This window comes from Saccharomycopsis crataegensis (genome assembly GCF_037102585.1).
Source record: "Saccharomycopsis crataegensis DNA, jcf7180000000098, whole genome shotgun sequence".
NCBI lineage: Eukaryota > Fungi > Ascomycota > Saccharomycetes > Ascoideales > Saccharomycopsidaceae > Saccharomycopsis > Saccharomycopsis crataegensis.
In genome coordinates this window covers 1,625,549-1,646,301 of record NW_027043838.1, presented here as the reverse complement: position 1 = coordinate 1,646,301, position 20,753 = coordinate 1,625,549, and the positions used below count along the sequence as shown (strand labels likewise).

Below are 20,753 nucleotides of genomic sequence, written 5' to 3'. Positions count from 1 at the left end.
ATGCTAAAAAGTTTTATAATTATACAAATGTAATTGCCGAATGTTGTAGAATCATTTCTCCCGTTCAATTTTGGATAAGTCTTGCGGTCAAAGCTTCAAGATCTTCCAAAGTCTCTGGTTCATTATATTCAACCACATTGACACCATCATGATCACCAGAATCCCTCCCATTGATTCTATTATTATCGAACCATTTAGCCTTTTTAGAAGCTGGTTCTTCATCATCGCTGTCGCTTCTTTCAGAATGATCAAGGTCTTGATCAAGATCCCCGGTACCGACAACATAAGCGACATCTTCTTCTTCATTATCATCATCGCTTCCAGAATCATCAAAAGCTTGTTTTTCCAATTCTTTACGTCTTCTTTTCTTTTCTTGTCTTTTCGCTCTGGCAACCTCCTTATCTTCGGCGTCTCGTTCTTCCATATCCTTAGATTCTTTTGCCACGAACTCTTTAATTTGCTCAGCAGCATCACCCTTTTCGCGGAAATCTTCTTCATTTTCAAGTTCGTAGATTGGATGGGCCACACCTTCATCATCAAACTTCAATTTTGTTGGATTTCCTTGACCAGGCAAAGATGCTTTTTTAGAAAGCGCCTTCTTTAATTGTCTCTTCGATGCTGGTGCAGACAAATCTGGCAACTGTTCTTCATTCAAATCATGATCTGTTCTCTTAACTGCCATAAAGTCCTCGTCATCATCTTCATCTTCATCTTCATCACCCTTATTATTAACGGTCTTCAAATAATGTTCAGACAACACCCCCTGGTTTTGTCTCTCAAACATACGATCATATTTGGTTCTAACTTCCTTTTTGGAATCCACAACTTCCCCATCTTCATTAGCCTTAGACAATTTTAATAATTGTCTCGAAGTGTTTTTCAATTCCTTTGCTTTATTCCCACCCTTTATTTTGATTTTTGGGGCACCAGGCAAACCTAAAGCCTTGGCAAACTCCTCCGATGGCAACTTGTTAATATCAAACACCTCTTTGTCCGATTGTAAATGAATCGATCTAAAATATGAAATGAAAGCCTTTTGTGCCAAGTATTTGAGTTCAGGATTAGAGAAACACAAGGCTTGCAATTGCGATTGAATAGATTTGATTTTAGATGTCTTAATATTCATCTTCTTTGGAGCAATTTTCTTTGCTGCCAAATTCTTTAAAAATGGTTCTTCTTCATTTGGAGTCAAGAACAATAAAGACTTCCCAATCTTCCCAAATCTTGCGGATCTCCCAACTCTATGAACATAAGTGGCAACATCTTCTGGACAATCAACTTGAACAACCCATTCAACGGATGGGAAATCAAGCCCTCTTGCAACAATGTCAGTGGCCAAAAGACACACTTGGTTGGCCTTTGAGAATTTATAGGTGGTTTCCATTCTTGCAGTTTGCTTTTGTCTGCCGTGTAATTTCAACAATGAGATACCAGGCTGCATCTTTCTAAAAGTTTCGTATACGTAATGGACCTGTTTCGAGCAAGAAAAAAACACAATCATTTTGGACTTCAAATGAGTTTTGATAAAACTCCACAAAATATTTAGTTTATCTTGAAGCTCCACTGAAACGTAGTTTTCTTCCAATGATTCGGGAGTCTGTTTTTTTATTTCGTTATTAGTTCCGGCTTCTGTATCAATGTACTGTGGGTTGACCAAAGACAATCTTGCCAAATCATTCACGGATTTCGTCTGAGTCGCTGAAAATAGTAGAGTTTGTCTACTAGGAGGTAAATTCTCAAGTATACTATCCAAAGTCTTCTTGAACCCCATATCCAAAATTCTGTCGGCTTCATCTAACACCAACATTTGCAAATTCGATAATTGTAGGCCAGCGGTTTGATCCATATGCTGTAAGATTCTACCTGGAGTACCAATCAAGATATTCATTTTCGCAACTCTATCCTTTTCAAATTTCACATCTTTCCCGCCAATAACAAGCCCGGCAGAAAACCCACTATGTTTACCAATTTTCACCAAGACTTCATATATTTGCATGGCAAGTTCTCTGGTTGGTGAAATCACTAAAGCACCCAAACCATCGAATTCGTTCCACGATTTTCTGTACAAGATCTCAATTAATGGAATGAGAAATGCCAATGTCTTACCGGACCCAGTTCTTGCTGCCCCTAATATATCATGGCCTTTCAAGGACAATGGAATAGTTTGCTTTTGAATATCGGTCATTGATATAAACCCGGCTTCTTTCAACCCATTGATAGTTGGTTCGGATAATGGCAAATCTTTGAATTGTGATATTTCATTGGCCTTCTCAGTGTCCAATTCTTTGATTTTCTCCTCTAGAGATTCGATATATTCCTTCTCCTTCTTGAGTTTAGACTTCCTCTGATTGACGACAGGCTTCTTTTCTTTCTTCTGATTCTTTTTCGCCATACTTTGATATTTATTTACGTGTATATTGTGTATTTCAGCTAGATGACATTATAATTGAAGTTTTTTCTTAGCCAAAAAAAAAATTTTTGGTGATGAGGAGACCTGCATGATTGAACCAGGGATTTGGAGTAATAACAAATATATACTGGGAAACTACAAGTTTTACAGTGAAAATTAGTGGGCCTTTCTTGTCTATGTAATTAGCTTTGATTTTCCGGGATTGATATTGATATCATGACAGGCAGCGATGTAATTCCCAACTCCACACATACGATGGCTAATGATTCTGCAATAATATTAGATTCTCAAAAACCAAGTTGCTTTCGCTAATGATAATACAATGAACAAAGGTGGCAAGTATACAACAGAGATTGGAAATTGATATTTCCACCAGATGTTTTCTCAATGCGACATTGGTATGATTGTTGTTGGCATTATTACGGATACCACAACGGACCGTTGTAGTAAAGGAAAAAAAACGATCAGCAGGGGGAATTTTCGGGGTTCATTAGGGCTATCAATAATTTCAATTTTTTTCCGGATATCTTCTTGCCCTATTCGAGTTCACGTGCTTCTCCGATGACATCGTGGGTTGTTATATATCATGTGATATCAGCATGTTTGGGACGGGTTTTCTCCGCTCACAATTTTTTTTTGTCGCCGGTGCCCCCAATCCTGTGATGCGTCTCTGCGTCTCTGAGACTTTGAACTTTTCATTTTTTCACAACTTCAGTCCTTCTACCATTATTCACCTCTAGAAGAGTATCAGATCATCAGTGAAAAATGGGTATGTGTTTAGGGTACAAGCAACGAATTCATATGCTGATAACTCAAGAATTATGATCAAGTAAATATATTATGCAACAAAGGACAACAAAGATTCTTGAGAGTGTCAAAATGGGATAAAGTTTTTCATACTCAACAACTCAATTATTTATCAAGATTCAGGAAAACATTCATCAAAATGAAGATACCAAAGATATCATTGTAATCATTGGCCTTTCTATGGCCTTGTTACGGATATTCGTATATACAAATTTTGAAAAATTTTAGTATTAATTGAATCGCAAGTGAAGGGAAAAAAATTTTCACAGAAACAACAACAAAACAAGAATTTCAAAATATAATCTATTAGTCTTGTTATATTATCTTGCTTCAGCTATGGATTCTAGAGTTCTATAAAACAGTGAGAAAAAAATTTCAATTTACTAACGATTTTTCCACAGGTAGAGTTATTAGAAACCAAAGAAAGGGTGCTGGTTCCATCTTCACCTCCCACACCAGATTGAGAAATGGTGCTGCCAAGTTGAGAACCTTGGATTATGCTGAAAGACACGGTTACATTCGTGGTATTGTCAAGCAAATTGTCCACGATGCCGGTAGAGGTGCTCCATTGGCCAAGGTTGTCTTCCGTGACCCATACAAGTACAAGTTGAGAGAAGAAACCTTCATTGCTAACGAAGGTATCTACACTGGTCAATTCATCTACGCTGGTAAGAATGCTTCTTTGAACATCGGTAACGTTTTGCCATTGTCTTCTGTCCCAGAAGGTACTATTCTCAGTAACGTTGAAGAAAAGCCAGGTGACAGAGGTGCTTTGGGTAGAACTTCTGGTAACTACGTCACTGTCATTGGTCACAACTTGGAAGAAGGTAAGACCAGAGTCAAGTTGCCATCTGGTGCCAAGAAGATCTTGCCATCTGACGCCAGAGGTGTCATTGGTGTTATCGCCGGTGGTGGTAGAATTGACAAGCCATTGTTGAAGGCTGGTAGAGCATTCCACAAATACAGACTTAAGAGAAACTCATGGCCAAAGACTAGAGGTGTTGCCATGAACCCTGTTGATCACCCTCATGGTGGTGGTAACCATCAACATATTGGTAAGGCTTCTACCATCTCTAGAGGTGCTGTTTCTGGTCAAAAGGCCGGTCTTATCGCTGCCAGAAGAACTGGTTTGTTGCGTGGTGCTCAAAAAGTTCAAGACTAAATTTAATATTTTTGTGTTAAGTAGCCTTTTCTTTAAATAATCAATCTTCCTTTTTGTGTCCTTTTTAAAATCGAATGTAGAAGAAAACAAAGAACATGATCGACCATACAAATGGGAGGTGGTAGTCAAGAGGTCCAAAAGCTTAAAAGTTCAAAAGAAATTTATTGTGTTGTGATGGATGTCTAACGCTTCTAACCTAACATTAAACGGTACAAGCTGGTGATCATATCCTACTAATAAGATTTAGGAATAATTTCATGATACATGTATGCCAGTGTGTATGGTTTCTATTGGTACGCCTTTCACAAAAAAACAATAAACTGATGTTTATCTGGAATGGAGAATGAATCTTTTCTGTTTGTTTGTTTAAATACTCTCCAACATTTTTACCATGTATACAAATTTTTTTTCACTGTAGAAAGCGGAGCCTCTATATATCTACTACACATCAACTAAGGTTGCACACAAAGGGTATTTCCGTTGGTATTTTTTAGACCTTTGCACATGGTAATGTGTCGATAGATAGATTCGGGAGAAACAAAAGTCAGGTACCAGAAAATTGTAAATGTTTAGCGTACAAATTTGCAAATATATATAGAGGCAAGCTTGGTACCCTTTTATCGTAACCAGATTTCGAACTTTGTTACCAATTTTTATCATTGCGAAGAAAAGACAGAAAAAGACTTGGTTGAATTGAGCTGGGTTCTAGAATCGGTCCATGAACTATGAAAAGTGTGATTTATTTGTTTGCTTGTTTATTTTTTGTCTGATATTCTTTGATTGTGCTGCTTTGCTCACAGTGCAAGTTGGGGTGACTACGTAAACAGGGTACTTGGTTCGTGTCTATACCAATTTCGTTGAGCAAAGCCTGATAAAAAATCGTATAAGTTAAGAACAAAACAATTGAGCGGCCACCCAATCAGGAAACAATTCCAGCCTTAATCAAGCAAGCTCTGTTGCTCCTGTTGACGTTGATAACAATCAAAATAACAACAACCAGCAACCCAAAAAAAGAAAAAAGAAAAAAGGAATAAAGGAAAAGTATAAGGAGAGGAGTCAAAACAGAGTTCAACAAATAACAAAAAAAAAGGTTAAATAAATCGCGAAACGCGAAAACCCCAATGGCATACTTTGTACAAGCTGAACCGTGTGTACATGAGATAAGAATGAGTTGTGCACGCCCTAGCTAAGTCCCGTGCTTCACCCAGACGTAATATAAGGGGAAGCGAGATCGCGAGTCACCTAACGATGCTGTCATAGAAGACGCGCGCTAATACTTCTATTTTCTTATCTTTTTTTGATCAACACTTTCTTCTTCCTCTTCTCCGTCATCACCATCCTTCATCGTCACCTTAGCCATGGATTTTAGGTTTCAGAAAGCATCCGGACTAGCCAACACCAGACGTAGACAAAAAAGAAGTGTAAACAATCATAACTTTGTAATTCTAATGAATAAATGTGAAGACATCTTATTCTTTTGGGGTGCCTTGCTACTTCTTCGAGATTTTCAGTACAAAAAAAAAAAAGAAAATGTTAGTCGCCTCACATTTCTTTTTGCAATTGACAGGCTCCTGTGACTAAATTACCTGTTTTTCTCGTTTATCTAGCCACCAAATATTCCGTGCAATGTGTACCTTCATTAATCGAACATTAATTTGATATTGATGAGTTCATATGTATAGATCAATATTCCTGATTAATTAACAAGTTTCCGTTAATTAATGAGTATATATTAATATCGTGTTTCAATTATGCCTGGGGCTAGTTAAGAAAAAGAGGATTAATTTTATGCCCAAAAAGGCTGTCAATTGTGCTCGAATAGAGTATAGCTTTTGGGCAAGCTCGCAAACAATTTGAATAATAAGAACAACGAACCCCTTTAAAGCAGCCCTTGAAAAAGAAAATTGGGAAAAAATCAAGAAAAACAGGTGGTTTCTAGTGGTCGTCTTTCTATCATTTTTCGCACATATACATGGAATGAATACCAATATCATTATTATTTATATTTATATTTATATTTATATTTATATTTATATTTATATTTATATTTATATTTATATTTATATTTATATTTATATTTATATTTTTATTTATATTTATATTTATATTAATTATTATTATAGTTATTACTGAAGAAATCGTAGTACACCATGAAAAACAGAAAGATAATCCTAAAACACAATATTCATAGAAAATGATAGAAAACAAATATAAAATGGAAGATAGAAACAAACGAACTAAAAAAAATATTTCAATTTACTAAGACAATAGATAAAATTAAAGGAAAATGAAAGAATATTATAAGTAAAATCAAATGTAGCGCAGTACCCAAAGATAAAACTGACCTTAGTAATACATGGAGATGGAGAATTCTCCTGAACTAAACAAGCCAAAACAAAACCAAATAATAATAAACAAAAAAAAGAAGAACAAAAATAACACCCTAAACCAAAACAATACCAATGATGTTAACCCATTAATACAATCCACTTTCTCTCAAATCATCAGAAATACCACTGCTTCCATTCTTCAAATCAACACAATACTTCTTCATGATTTTATCCAAAGCTTGTTCAAGAACTCTCCATTCATAAACTTTCAACTTCTTCTCGATCTTTCTTGGTTTTGGATTCGAGAAAGACATGATTTTATGGAAAAACATCATTTCCTCTTCGGTACCAAAGTTGGAAGCACCCTGGGAAGTCGAGGCAACTTGATGGTTTCCTTGAAGCTGTTGATACTGTTGGTGACGACGTCTCAAATCGTCTTCATATTCGGCTTCCTGTTTTCCCAAAGTGATGCTCTTGAAGTTCAACAAGTTTCTTCTGATTCTGTTGATTTCCTTCCCATCAATAGCCTTCAAAAACTTGGCGGCCTGCTTCAACTTCTTCACCTGCAGCTTGGAAGCAAACTTGCCCTTCTTCGACACTAAAGTGGCACCAACAAGACGACCAGGAGCACCACTACCAGTACTCCTTTTAGCATCACCACAACCATTAACAACGACAATATCGGCAATGGAAACGTTGTTGGCAATGCTTGAAGTACGACCACTGAGCTTATCCAACAAAAACAACAAATCAACAGAGGTCAAATAGAAATTATCAGTATGGTTCCAATACAAGCAAGAAATTATTCCGAAAGTGGATTTCATGGTATTGGTGACTGGGTCCTTGATGATGGAAGTAAGCTGCTTCAAACGGTAATCACTAATACTAGTGGCTGGGTGGTCTTCGAACAAGATTTGGTATTCTTCTTGGGTGATGATTTCATGCTTCAAGTGGAGAATCGATTTGATGTATTCCAAGTTTTCATTGAAGAACTCAGTAGTGTGAGCTTGTGGCATTGGAAGAGGTGGAGAAGCATCACGGGAAACACCATTATTGATGACATGATTGGCCTTGACCAAACAGAAATCCCAGTAAAAGAGCACCAATCTCCGCTTTTCGCCAGATTTCTCAGCTTCGGACCAATCGAAGGTAACATTGTTGATTGGTTCTTGGAAAGTGATGGAGACAGTTGGGTATTCAAAGTTGAAATAAACTTTCTTGTTGTTGTTTTCAATAACGGTGATATTTTTGGAGATTTCTTCTTTAGGCAAAGTGTTAGTTCTGATTAGCTTCACATGCTTGAGACCATCAAGACGATTCTTGAATGCTTGGAAGATGTCCTTGTTTGACCCGTACTCAGTGATCGATTGTGAGTATTGTTGTTGCGAGTTGTAGTTTGAAGGTTGTGATGAGTTTCCCAAGTTCAAAGGAATAGGGTGAGGGTCAACAGCATCTTCATTCTTTGCTTTATGAGAGGACGAAATTGGGGTATGTGGGTGACCGAACCCTACCACCGTTGGAGACAAATCATTAAGGAAGTCTTCATTCTTCATCACCAAGTTATTGTTAGCAGAGCCTCCTATTTGACCATAAGGTTGGTTGTAGTAGTAATTGCTATTGAAAGAGTAATAAGGAGTAGAAGTAGTAGCATTGGTGCCTGGGGTAGTGCCAGCAGTAGCAGTAGTGGTAGGATCAGCAACACTAGCTTGGTCCTTGTACTGCGTAGGAGACATGTTTATTTGCTTTGGAGCTTGATTGAAAGCATAGCTCAATTGGCCGTATTGTTGGGATGGTTCGGCATAATTCATGCTCGATGATGGGAAAGTCCCTTGCAAATTAGCACCCATTGGATATGATACCGAGTAACGCTTCATTGGAGGTTGTCCTGGGTGTGATGGTGGTTGCTGGTCAGGTGGATACCCTTGCATTCCGCTGTACACAAGCTGGTGTCCAGTGGTAGACCCTGGGTGAACACTTGAGAAGGATCTTGTTGGGTAAGTGTAAGAGCTAAAAGGAGTTGCTGTACCAGTGGCATTGTTTGGCATAGAGGCTGTTGAAGGATGTGAAGAAGCAGAATATTGTGATGGTGTTTCCGCTGGCCCTTGGTAGTACATATTTGAATAAGAGAACAAGTTCTGATTACTGTTGCTGCTGGCATTATTAGCAGTTGATGGGGTATTGCCTAATGATGGAGCAGGCTGTTGATGGTTATTAGCAGCATCAGTGGAAGGTCTTTGTTCATTGTAATAGTAACCAGAATTGCCGAAGTACTGCTCATTAGGCTGATTATCAGTTGCTGAATCCTGTTGATTGTTCATAGAGGAGAGATAATGGTGGTTTGGTTTTGTAGGTTGAGGAGGTAGCAACGAGTATTGCAAGTTTGCAGATTCGACGTTATAGCCTGACATTGTGTTTGAGGAATTTTGACGGAGAGTTAGACTGATTTGTGGCTAAATGTAGTATTTAGATCGATTTATGTAATTCTAATTTTCCGCTTGCACCGAAAGTAGGAAATGAATAGAAACAAAAAAAAAGGTGCCTAAAAATTAGGGAAAAGTGAGACACGCTGAGGTTAGATGGCAATTAATGACAGGGGCAAGATTCGGCAGGTGCTCAATATAGATAGTCAGCCACTCGCAATTAATTATGGTAGATATCAAATTTTAGACCAGATAACTTTCGGTTAGATATTGGATATTCTTGAGAACTCACAAAGAAAAAAATGGGTTGTTGTTCTTCTGTTGTTGTTTTTTTTCGCAATGAAAGTTGGCAAGTTGTGTTACACTAAAATAAAGCACAAACACACTAATTTGAGACGTTGTGAGGAGCTTTGTTTTGAGGTGAAGGTAATATAGAAAGATGATCTATCAAGAGTAAGAAAGAAAGAGTAAGAGATAAAAAAAAAAAAGATCAACCCCCAGGGAACATGCTGGGTATATATATATATACATCTTCCATATCTATATATCTATCATCTGTCCAATATGTACTGCTAAACCAAACGCTTCGAAATTTCGATTGAATTCTGTAGTTAACAATTATCGCTACTTGGTGGCGACGCGTGCTCGCATTCTACTGCTGCTTGCATGTTGCTGCTGCATTGTGTATGTCTATGTATGCATGCGTTAATGCGCAATGCAATGTAGCAACATGTCACATTTCCTGCCAGCAGACCTCGATGTGCAATATTGCTCTCTGCAAAAGTGTCCCACGATCTCTGCCGGGGTGAGGTGAGAAGTTATATTGATTGCAGTTGGGATCTTGCTTGAAAATTAGTAGTAGAAGCAGCAGAAGCAACTTCCCATTTTTTTTTTCCCGTCTCCAGGTGTCTTTGAAGTCTCGCTGCTCTTATTTTTTTATTTATTTTTTTTCAAAAAGGAAAAGGACGTGTTCATGCCAATAAAAACAAAGTATCTCAAAAAGAAAGAATTAATCGCGGAAAGATTATTTAGTATAAAGAAAAGATGAGAAGGAACAGAAAACAAGGTGACGGGTGTGTACAAACATCATCACTTGTTAATAAAAATCACTACTCATTAAGATACAGGAGAGAAGAGGGCGGGCCTTAAAATTAATTATTTGATACATTTTGCTGTTTTCGAGAAATTGGTCTAGAAGATGTAGATGATTTTGCTACAATTGGACATCATCATAACTGAATTTAGCAAATAATAATCCTTCGAAGGTAAAGTGATGATTTAATTCTCTATACCAAAGGCCAATACCAATGGAATTAGGATATCCATTTGCACAAGAACGGATGAATGATAGTATTGTTAGAAAAGGTCTGGACTTTGTTTGCCAAACCAATCGCAAAAGTCCAATTCGGGCCGTATTGATTATAAACACCGTCCGGGAGATAATCTCATCTTTTGTGAAAAGCATCGGATCTTGATTCCCTTCAACATGTAGCAAGCGAGTTGCGTGTCGTATCACATATTTCTTTGCTAAGGAAAAACAACTCAAAAAGAAAGAAAAAAAAAAAGACTCATATATTCCTGCTATCTAACTTATCCTGTAGCAATTATCAACAATTTCTTTTTTGGGATTTTGTTTTCGCTTTTCTCGTGTTAATTAGTTCATTCGTTGATGTATATACGCCACTTTCTTAGTATTCTATACTACTGCTTCTGTTGGTTCCTTCGATCTGGAAAAGAAGGAAAAAAAATAAAACGAAAAAAGAAAAGGGATAGTGCTAAATGTTACTATTAACTACCTAAATTTAAGGCGTAAAATAAATTGGAAAAAAAGAAACGGTAGTAATGGACATATTAACTTAAATAGATGTAGAGGGATTGTGACCCATCGGTGATTTGATAGACATCTATTTTGTTGCTGCTTGTTGTATTGATGAGGGAAAAAACCGCACTCAAGTCAGGTTTGCTCATCAAAATAATCAACTTGCTAAAGTAATTCATCAATATGCTTGCTCTATTCTATTTCTTTTTTGTTTGTGAAAATAAGGCCTTATTCTCTATTATTTTGTAGATTCGACTTCTTGACACACCCTTGGTTCCGAAAAACTGAGGACCAGTGTACTGAAAAAAGGTAAATATTTTCTGGTTTTTGCCTCTTATTCTTGTATCTTGTATAAGACAACAATGTAGACAATTTTGATCCACCAAAGTATTCATCTTACGGAAGCACTTCTCAAGAGATGAGCTGTGAATTTTTTTTTGTTTTTAGCATCACTGCAGGTGGGCTTTCATCACTATTGTTTAGCATTGTTATAGGTTATGTTGCATTGTTATATCATGTCAAAGATAAAAAATTCCTATTATTCAACTAGGGGATCTACCACCGCTATGGTTAAAGGAGTAAATATATGTTTATCATACTCTATCATCGCTACTAGTTTATGTTTTTAGTGGCCCATTCCTGGGTTAATCCCTATTGTGATCATATTTCCGGCTAGCTCATCCAAGGAAAATCATGACGTTCAACCGAAAGACAATAGCAAGCTTATTGACCTTATTATTTTATTTATTTATTTTTTTGATAATACTCCAGCTAACATTTATGTTTGGTATAGGTTATAAAGTATTAAACAGACACGTACACATATACACATTTTTGTAGTTAACCATACTAACGACTTTCCCCAAAATCCATATATATATATATATAGTTATATACTGTGTATTGACAAGCTACTACAATAAAAAAGGATCTGTGGAAGCCAGGTTTTTTTTTAGAAGACATGGTAAGGTACCATCTGAGTAGTGCAAAAAGTGTAGGTATTCTATTGTTTTGCGATGGGCTTAGGTATATTCGCATCAAGGAGATTGTTCACAAATCATTGCAAATACGTCGACTAATAGGAAACCTTAACTGATGGGATGTCCAGGTACATCACTATTGACAATAGTGCTATCTTGTCTACGCATTTATAGACCAATTGGTTCAATGCTAAAGCTATTTATGGCAGATACATGGTTTTTCAAATGCTTGTATGACTTATTTATTTCTCTATAGTCTCCCCCCGTTTGCGGAGAACATGCAAAAAATTGTTGTCGCAGCTCCTATTCGTGCTTAACAAGTTACAATCATGGCAGGTTAAGGAAAAGCAGATAATACAATCCAGGTTTGGGTGGACGTCTTAGTTATTGTGTTATTTTTTTTCCTAGCCAATCTCAAAAGAAAAATGTTGGAGATGGGACACCAAGGAAAGATTAAAAAAAAAAAAAAAAAAGTACTGAAACATCTTTGCTAGATTATTGCTGAAGCCAAATTCTTGGATTGTAGGACATTGTGATAGCTCGCATATGGATACCTAATTTGACTTGATCATATTGATTTTCACTCGCCAATCAGTGTCAATTTGTCAATCAGGTCCAATTATTAAACATACTACAATGAAATTAGTGTTGGTTTTAATTTTAGTGATGATGCTTTTAAATAGTAGGCATCGTGGTGCCTGATTGATTGGCATTACATAATTGCAGGAGGGATTTTGCGATCTGCGCTCATCGATCCCATCGACTAAACAAGTTGCGAGCGGCGGGATGCTGGTGCAAGAGTTAACAGCTCCTTCAAATTCGGCTCCCATGGCTGGAAGTTAAATGATATTGAAAGCAATAAAGAAAAAAAAAAGAAATACATAGAGAAGCAAGGAGGTCTTGAGCAGAAAGGGGGGCCAGAACACGAAGAAAAATGGAAAGGTCATTTATTCCTTCAAGTCAGGTTTATAATTTGCATCATTTTTGGGAAATTTGTAGATACCATTTTAGGACAACAGCCATACTCTTATTGGTTGGCAGTTTGAGTACGATTACTTATTTATTTACTCCAAGGCAGTAGATCTCAATTGGTGCAATGTGTTTGTTGATTATAACAACTAGACGTCCCATGTAACCTGTTGTTCTAAATATGTGAGACACCAAGAAGACAGGATGCGGGTCGAAGATGGTTGACGTGATAAAACTATAAACGGAGAAATTATATTTTATTCCCTGTCACGCCGAACCATCCCAATTTACACCAAGGCCATTTCTATGGAATCAATTATTTGTCTACCCTTTGCCCTTCCAAATATTATTGTATTGACTGGCTGGAAATGAACGTGTTGGTTGCTACTTTTACAACCCTTTTTTTCTCTTCCCCATTAACGTTTGTACTCTTGTTGAGAAATTCATATTAATCATTTGCTGAGGCACTCTCCAGAAAAAGAAAAGAAAAATATGCTTTGCAAGGTTCAGGAGCATCCTGTTAATAATGTGAATATTCGGCATCCATTACTCTATTAGAAAGTTAGGGATCACAAAGAACCCAATCAAAAATTACTGGATCACCGTGCAAAATATGTTAACGGTGAAACGTTAAAACGTTATGGGAAGAAAAAAAATTTGTTGTCCTATGGAGTTTCCTAGTAATAGAGCTGTAGAGGAAAGCTAATAAAAAAAAACAAGATGGCAGGAAGTATTCGATTAATTAGGATGGATTCACTTAAATTGTTGGCTCATTTAGGCCTTTTTGCAGCACTTTATTTTGATATCGCTAATCACGCAATTAATTAAGAAAAAAAAAAAAAAAAAAAAAAAACAGCCTACAGATAATTCAGTTCCTGAGCTTCCAAAAATTTAAACGGAAATGAAGAAGTAGTTTGAGGATCGTAAGCTTCCGTCTCTTTTTCTGATTCATTTCTCGTTCTCCGAATATCTGTTAATGTTCCACTTGCAAAATTAGTACTTTCAAACCTGTATCGAACCTAATCAGTAGCCCAAAGAATATCAAGAATAACTCAAAGGAAAAGTAACAGAAAATAGTTTTATGTAGTTTCAAGGTTATACGCGTAAATTTGATTAATTAAACCAAAAAGAGAGAGAGAGAAAAAGACGGCACTATAAAAATATAGAAGAGTTTTTCCCATAATGAAAACGAAAAATCCGCCAGGCCATTGGAGAAGACAAAGAAAAAAAGGCAATTATCATATCATATCTCTTTTAACCTCATTTACTTTTTAACGTCTCGTCCTCCACAAAGTATTGCAAGAACAATACAATATAAAGCAGCCTTGTTAGTTCCAAGTTACCGTAGTATCATCTTTAAAGCACGTATTCAATAGCAACAAATAATAACAATAAAAGGAAAACAAAGCATATGCCCATTGGTCAGAATTCATCAGTATATATGCATTGATGCCTTGTGTTTCTATTAGTACATCCTGTTCTTAATTTCTTTTCTATTACACTTTTTCTTATTCTAACTCCATATTTAGAGATCTCTATGCCCATAGACGACGATCTCATCGGCATGTATTGTTGTCAACTTTTTTAAGTTTTTCAAAGATGCTCTTCTGATTTTGGCTCGCCTTGCACTTCATGAAAGCATAAAAATACGTCTTTTTAGTGCTCAACTTAAAAGAAAAAAGCGTACGGCAACAAAAAAAAAAAGAGAAAAAAAATTGGTCAATTAGTTGTCTGATTATCTTCAAATGTGAAGCATTTTTCCGATTCCTATTTTTGGCTTCCCGCGATTCCGACTTTCATTTAGAAAATCATCAATCGCTACTTTTTTGCAAATAATAATATTGCATTCTAGAATTCAGATAGATTATTTTCTAGGCATCACACACAAATTTTTCAATGTTATATTATGCGGTGCGCCAAGTAAAAAAAATAAGGAAAAAAAAAATTTTAGGGAAAAAAAAAATTTGAGATGAGATGACGAAGAAATATTGAAATATTCTCTCCGGATAATAATTGGTATCGATCTGTTGTTTGATTTGGTAGTATTCGATTTCTTTTTGTCACTTGTTAAGAAACATTCGTTTGCTTTTTTTTTCTTTTTGTTTTAAGAACCGATAATCCTGCAAATAGATTTCCGATAAATCATGGCTAGTAAATTTGTCAAGCCTAAGCACAAGAAAAGATCCATTGGAGATAGTGAGGATGCTGGTAAGAATAAAATAAAAAGCTCAAAAAATACACTTAAGAAACAAAAGACCTCTAATGATGACCAGCCTACTCCAATTTCTAGAGGCTCAGGTGCTAAGAAATTCATTTCTGCAGATGATCTCAAATGGAATTCTGTAAAGATTAATCAATCGGTAAATATTGTCGAAGGTTTCTTTGGTTTAGAAGAGATTGAAGGGGTTGATGTGCAATATGTTGATGGTAAAGCTCATTTTGTTGTAAAAGATCAACTGAAACTTAAAACCGAAGAAGAAAAGGCCCAAGAAGAGGAAAATGGTAGAGTTAAAAAGAACCAATCATTATTAACTGAAAAAGACGAGGAAGAAATTGCTAGACAGGAAGAGGAAAGAGAGGAAAAACATGATAATAATGACGGAGATGATGAGGATGACGGAGAGGAATTTACTGCATTCAGTGATAGAGAAGACGATGGGGCTGAAATTGAACAAGAAGCCTTGGCCACAGTTTTGCAAGAAGAAGAAGCAGAAGCCGAAGATGATAATATTAATATTGATGATGATGATGATGATGATGATGATGATGAGGTAGATGAAGACTTATTGGCAGACTATAAGGAAAACTTGAAAACAAGTAAACTTACAGACATCCTCGATGAAGACGAAGATTTGGATTCCGTTGAACTCCCGCAAACAATTATTGAAAATTGGTCAGACTTGTCTCTTAGTAAATACACCTTGAATTCTCTCGCGAAGCTCGCCTTCAATATGCCAACCCCAATTCAAAAAGCCTGTATTCCTGCGGCTATCGCCGATCATGATGTGATTGGTAAGGCATCCACCGGTTCTGGTAAGACTTTGGGGTACGGGTTGCCAATCTTGGAGAAGTTCTTGCTAAGATTGAAGGAAAACGGTAATAAACCATTGGACTCTCCTGTCGGTATTGTGTTCACTCCAACTAGAGAACTTGCCAAACAAGTACATAGTCATTTTGTGAAAGTTGTGGAAAACTATCCTTTGAAGGATGCCCTGAGCGTCGGCAAACTTATTGTTTCTATTACCGGGGGTCTTTCTATCCAAAAACAAGAAAGATTGTTGAGTTATAACCCTGGTTTGATCATTGCTACTCCTGGTCGTTTGTTAGAGCTTTTAGAATTGGACAATAATGATATTTTGAATAAAATTTCAAAAATTGAAATCTTGACATTAGATGAAGCTGATAGGTTATTACAAGATGGTCATTTTGGGGAGTTGGAAAAAATCATTGAGATTCTTTATAAAGTCAGAAAGACCCACCACTTAAAGAAATGGCAAACCTTTGTGTTTTCTGCCACTTTTTCTAAAACATTGTTCAGTAAATTGGATAAAAATGTCAATAAAAAGAAACAGCCAGCCAAAAATAAAAAACAAAAGAAAAATGGTAAAAAAAACCATAACGACGATCCGGAATCAGAAACCATTAACGATGATCATGAAATTATTGAGTTTTTGAAAACTAAGCTACAGTTCCGGGAAAAAAATCCGAAAATTATCAATATTAATCCTAAAGAAGTGGTTTCTGGAACCATTTCCGAAGCACTTATTGAATGTGATGCCACCAACAGAGATTTGTACTTGTACTATTTCTTGACAATGTACACGGGTACCACTTTGATCTTCACCAATTCTATCGATTCGGTAAAGAGACTCAACTCATTCCTCAAATTCTTGCACATCAAATGCTTCTCTATCCATTCGTCGATGCTTCAAAAGCAACGTCTTAAGAACTTGGAAAATTTCCAAAAAAGCTGTGTCAGCGAAGACAAGAAACAGACTGTGGTGCTATTGGCCACCGACGTCGCAGCCAGAGGGTTAGATATCCCAAATATTGACCATGTGGTGCATTACCATTTACCAAGATCTGCTGATTTATATATCCATAGATCAGGGAGAACCGGTAGAGCTGGTTCCGAAGGGGTTTCCATCATGTTGTGTTCTCCACAAGAAGTTAGTGGGCCATTGAGAAGATTGAGACGTCTTCTTATTGAAGAATCTATGAAGATGGATAAAAAGCCAGGAGATGATCCAAAAGATAGAAAGAGAGCATTATTCACTAGATTCCAAAATTTGACCGATGATGATGTGAAATTATTGCCAATTGAGGTATCTATTCTTGATCAATTACGTGAAAGAGGGCACTTGGCCAGTGAATTGGCGGAATCAGACGTGTCCAAATCTTCATTATCCAAAGAAGATTCTTGGGTGAGCAAAATAGCAGAAGCACTTGAAGTGGATGATTTATCGGATTTTGAAGATGATGCGCTTACTAAGAAACGTAACAAAAAAGTGGGCAAAACTCTTGATTCCGGGAAACTGAGAGCCAAAAAGTATGAACTCGAAGCTTTGTTGAAACAAAAACTCAGAATTGGTGGTAGCAAGAAGTATCTTAGTAATGGGTTAGTCAATATGGCAGATATCATGGTGCGAGGTGAAGGTCATGACAATATTATCGGTTATGATAACGTTAATGTTATTGATGTGATCAAGAAATCTCGAAGACATCAAGATAGAGTTTTGAAATTACAAGAGCAAAAGAAATTGGAAAGACAACAAAAGGAAGACAAAAAGGATGCCAAAAAGAAGAAAAAGGATGCCAAAAAGACTAAAAAGAGAAAGAAGGAGGAAGAGATGATGGGAGGTGGAGATTCCGAAGGAGAAGATTTCGACGATGTTGACGATGATGACGATGATGAAGAATGAATAAATAGATAGCGCATATATATATATATATATTCTATTCTCACTCCGTTTTCTTAAATGAAACTATAACTGCATTGAAACTTTTTATAATCTGTAACAAAAAAAAAAGAAAAAATTCTTACTTGTTGGAAAAGGTAAGTTACTTGTTATGGGTATCTAATAATGACTTGTGTTCCTTTCTATATAATCATTCACTCGCTAAATAATCTCTCTAAATCAACCCTCAAAATGGCATCGTCTGTCTTTTCATTCATGACATTTTCGCTCCACATCCATAAATTGATCAACTGCTTAAACTTTGAGTTAATATTATTATTCAAATGATTCTCCAATAAATCGTTTTCCATAGCATCATCATTACCTGATTCTTCATCATCATTCATTTCGTCTTCTTCAAATAATAATTCTTCAAACATATCATTGGCAACCTTTCCATTCCGGTGGTCTTTGTTCGGCGGTTTAGATTCCTCATCTGAATCATCATCACTGTCAGTATCATAAAATACATAATCGTTTCTATATTTAGATCTCTCATTGTTGTTCATAAAATCATTATTCAATAATGTCGAGGAAAATCCATATCCTTCGCCTTCGTTGCTCACCTTACCGACATTATCAGACATTGCCCCAACACTAACATTATGCGATAAGAAACGTGAATTGTAATTCAAAATCGCATTATTGATAAGATTAAACACTTCATTCTTAAAATTCTTATTATTGACCAAATTCAAAAGTTCTTTAGGTAAAAAATGATCCTCATTTCCAGTTTGAAAATCATTGAAGTTGAAAAGTAAAAGACACATGGATAATTCCAACTCATGTAAAAATGATTTAGTCCGGATGGCTTTACTGAATAACTTATCTTTCACAAAGGAGATGATGGAATTGAAGAATTCCTCTTCTTTTTTCAATTCTTTCATGGATAATTTTGTCGAACCAGCAGATGATTTCCGCCTGGTTTTTTTCTTGTCAGTTTGTGAAGAAACTGACGATAGCCTTCTCTTTCTTTTGGTGGTATCACCAACTGATTTCCTTCTGCCAGCAAAACTGGAGCGCCGCTCATCGTTATTACCGCTCTCTCGCTGATGTTTCTTGATAATTTCCACTAAATTCAACAATAGGATCTTAAAATGGAGGAATTCATTGCTTTCCAATAAAAATGGATAATACTCGTTCAATTTGCTGATGATGGTGGATATCTCGCCTTTGATCAATAGCAACTTGATTTCATTTCTTTGCTTTATGGATTGAAGCCCATTAACCAAGGATTCGTATTTTTCGTGCGAGCCATAGCACGATCGATTTTTATTTTTAATATTATTACCGTTATTTGGACAGCTTAACCCAATTTGCGACAAATCTAACCCAATTTCCCTTGAAAAGTCGATAGCAGACGTCTCATACCCCTCAACGATTAGATAGTTCAAAATCAAGTTATTCAATTTGATTTTGCTGAGACCCTGCAGGTTTATGAGATCTATTTCTTTATTTATATCTGATTCGGGCATATCTGTGTAATATTGTTATCCTAAGTTCGCTGTTTTCTTTTAGGTGCTGGTGAACGTAGCAAATAACTGAGTGATGAGATGAGTTTCCTCCTCATCATCTTGGCTTTGTGCTACCACCATTACCCGCACATCTTCATAGTTAGGTGTGCCAAATATATGGATCAATCAATGGTTTGTGTCTATTATATATGCATTTATTAAATTATACAAACCGACTTCATTCACTGCCGATCTGGTTTTCTTTTTCGTTCTCTAATAATTATTGTGCCCTCATTCAACTTCCAGTGGCCACAATACTGGGGGAAATTGGCCTTCAAATAATCATAACTCACGACTCCTGACAAGAGATCCTGCTCCAAGTAGTTGACACTAATCATGAAATACGAGGAATTAAGCACCAATAACAAGTTTTGAATTATTTTATTCAAGGCTAGCTTGTTGATGATCATTTGGTAACATAAATTCGACCGAAGTTCATTGGCGTAAGTGTTGAACCAGGTGACATAATCATTGGACCCCACCGCCTTCAAAATTTTTTTGATTGCATAGTTATGGGGAATATATTTGAAAAAAAGTTGGAAGCATTGAGATAGATCTTGATAGTTGGAATATATATGGCCTTTGTCGATAGTTTTCAAGTTGAAATGAGCAAGGTGTAAGATGTAAATCCCGATGATTTCGTCCAATTCATACTCTTGAAGTTTGAAATCAGCATGTTTGTTTTCAATAACATTGGAAATAAGGTATGATATACATGGAACATATGTCTGGTAATGACCCAGTCGAGAGCCCACTTTGATGGAGTATAAAAAGACTTTTGCGGTGAATTCGGTTGGTTTTGCATTTAGTAAGGCTTCTCTTAACTTCCGAAGGTTCATTAAAATTTCCTCCACTTTGGTCTTTTGGGATTTATTGTGGTCCTTGATATTTGTCAAATCTTCTCTTAATCCCTCGACGCTGTCATAGCTAGAGCAATGAAGGATAAACTGTTTCTTGATATCCGCAAAAAACTTTTCCCGTTCATTGTTTCTGTTCAACTGCAAAGTGTTATCTTCACCACGACTCACTAGCCCGTAGTTCTTTCCTTGGTCTTTGTTATTCGTCGAGAACCTTAATGCTCTTTGCTTCAATTTCTCCTGATCATCGTTGGATAGTGGTTCAGTATTGAGCGAAGTTTGGAATCTAACGGGTCTTGGTCTTCCTCTGCCTCTTGGGCCTCTTATCAGTCGTCCACCCCTCGCCAGTCTGAAAGCATTTGGATTGTCACTGCTCATCCTTAATTATCAGGCATCTTCCATGAAGATCAAAAAAAAAAAAAAAAAAAAAAAACATCGAAAAAATTACGTCAATGATATGGCTTTACGCATATATTTGATGATCAGCACAAATCAAAGTGAATGAAGAGGATAATACCAACGGCAGA

The 20,753-nt window shown here is 36.4% G+C and overlaps 6 protein-coding genes across 6 annotated transcripts; 2 read left to right on the top strand and 4 right to left on the bottom strand. All coding sequences in view use genetic code 12, as the record gives it.

Annotated features, from left to right (window-relative positions):
* Positions 1-64: 64 nt before the first annotated feature.
* On the bottom strand, positions 65-2,392 carry HCA4 (RNA-dependent ATPase HCA4; the record flags this gene model as incomplete). Its single annotated transcript, XM_064999966.1, has 1 exon — positions 65-2,392. One exon carries the CDS (start codon positions 2,390-2,392, stop codon positions 65-67), a length of 2,328 nt encoding a protein of 775 aa, XP_064856038.1.
* A 783-nt stretch (positions 2,393-3,175) lies between these two features.
* On the top strand, positions 3,176-4,379 carry DASC09_063810 (ribosomal 60S subunit protein L2B; the record flags this gene model as incomplete). The annotated part of the gene is made up of 2 exons (XM_064999965.1): positions 3,176-3,179; positions 3,619-4,379. The coding sequence occupies 2 exons, from the start codon at positions 3,176-3,178 to the stop codon at positions 4,377-4,379; spliced, it is 765 nt and encodes a 254-aa protein (XP_064856037.1).
* A 2,476-nt stretch (positions 4,380-6,855) lies between these two features.
* Positions 6,856-9,117, bottom strand: DASC09_063800 (uncharacterized protein; the record flags this gene model as incomplete). The annotated part of the gene is made up of 1 exon (XM_064999964.1): positions 6,856-9,117. The coding sequence occupies one exon, from the start codon at positions 9,115-9,117 to the stop codon at positions 6,856-6,858; it is 2,262 nt and encodes a 753-aa protein (XP_064856036.1).
* A 5,924-nt stretch (positions 9,118-15,041) lies between these two features.
* On the top strand, positions 15,042-17,819 carry MAK5 (ATP-dependent RNA helicase; the record flags this gene model as incomplete). Its single annotated transcript, XM_064999963.1, has 1 exon — positions 15,042-17,819. The coding sequence occupies one exon, from the start codon at positions 15,042-15,044 to the stop codon at positions 17,817-17,819; it is 2,778 nt and encodes a 925-aa protein (XP_064856035.1).
* A 191-nt stretch (positions 17,820-18,010) lies between these two features.
* GID8 (glucose-induced degradation complex subunit GID8) lies at positions 18,011-19,330 on the bottom strand (the record flags this gene model as incomplete). The annotated part of the gene is made up of 1 exon (XM_064999962.1): positions 18,011-19,330. The coding sequence occupies one exon, from the start codon at positions 19,328-19,330 to the stop codon at positions 18,011-18,013; it is 1,320 nt and encodes a 439-aa protein (XP_064856034.1).
* Positions 19,331-19,551: 221 nt separating this feature from the next.
* Positions 19,552-20,604, bottom strand: DASC09_063770 (uncharacterized protein; the record flags this gene model as incomplete). Its single annotated transcript, XM_064999961.1, has 1 exon — positions 19,552-20,604. The coding sequence occupies one exon, from the start codon at positions 20,602-20,604 to the stop codon at positions 19,552-19,554; it is 1,053 nt and encodes a 350-aa protein (XP_064856033.1).
* Between the last annotated feature and the right edge of the window lie 149 nt (positions 20,605-20,753).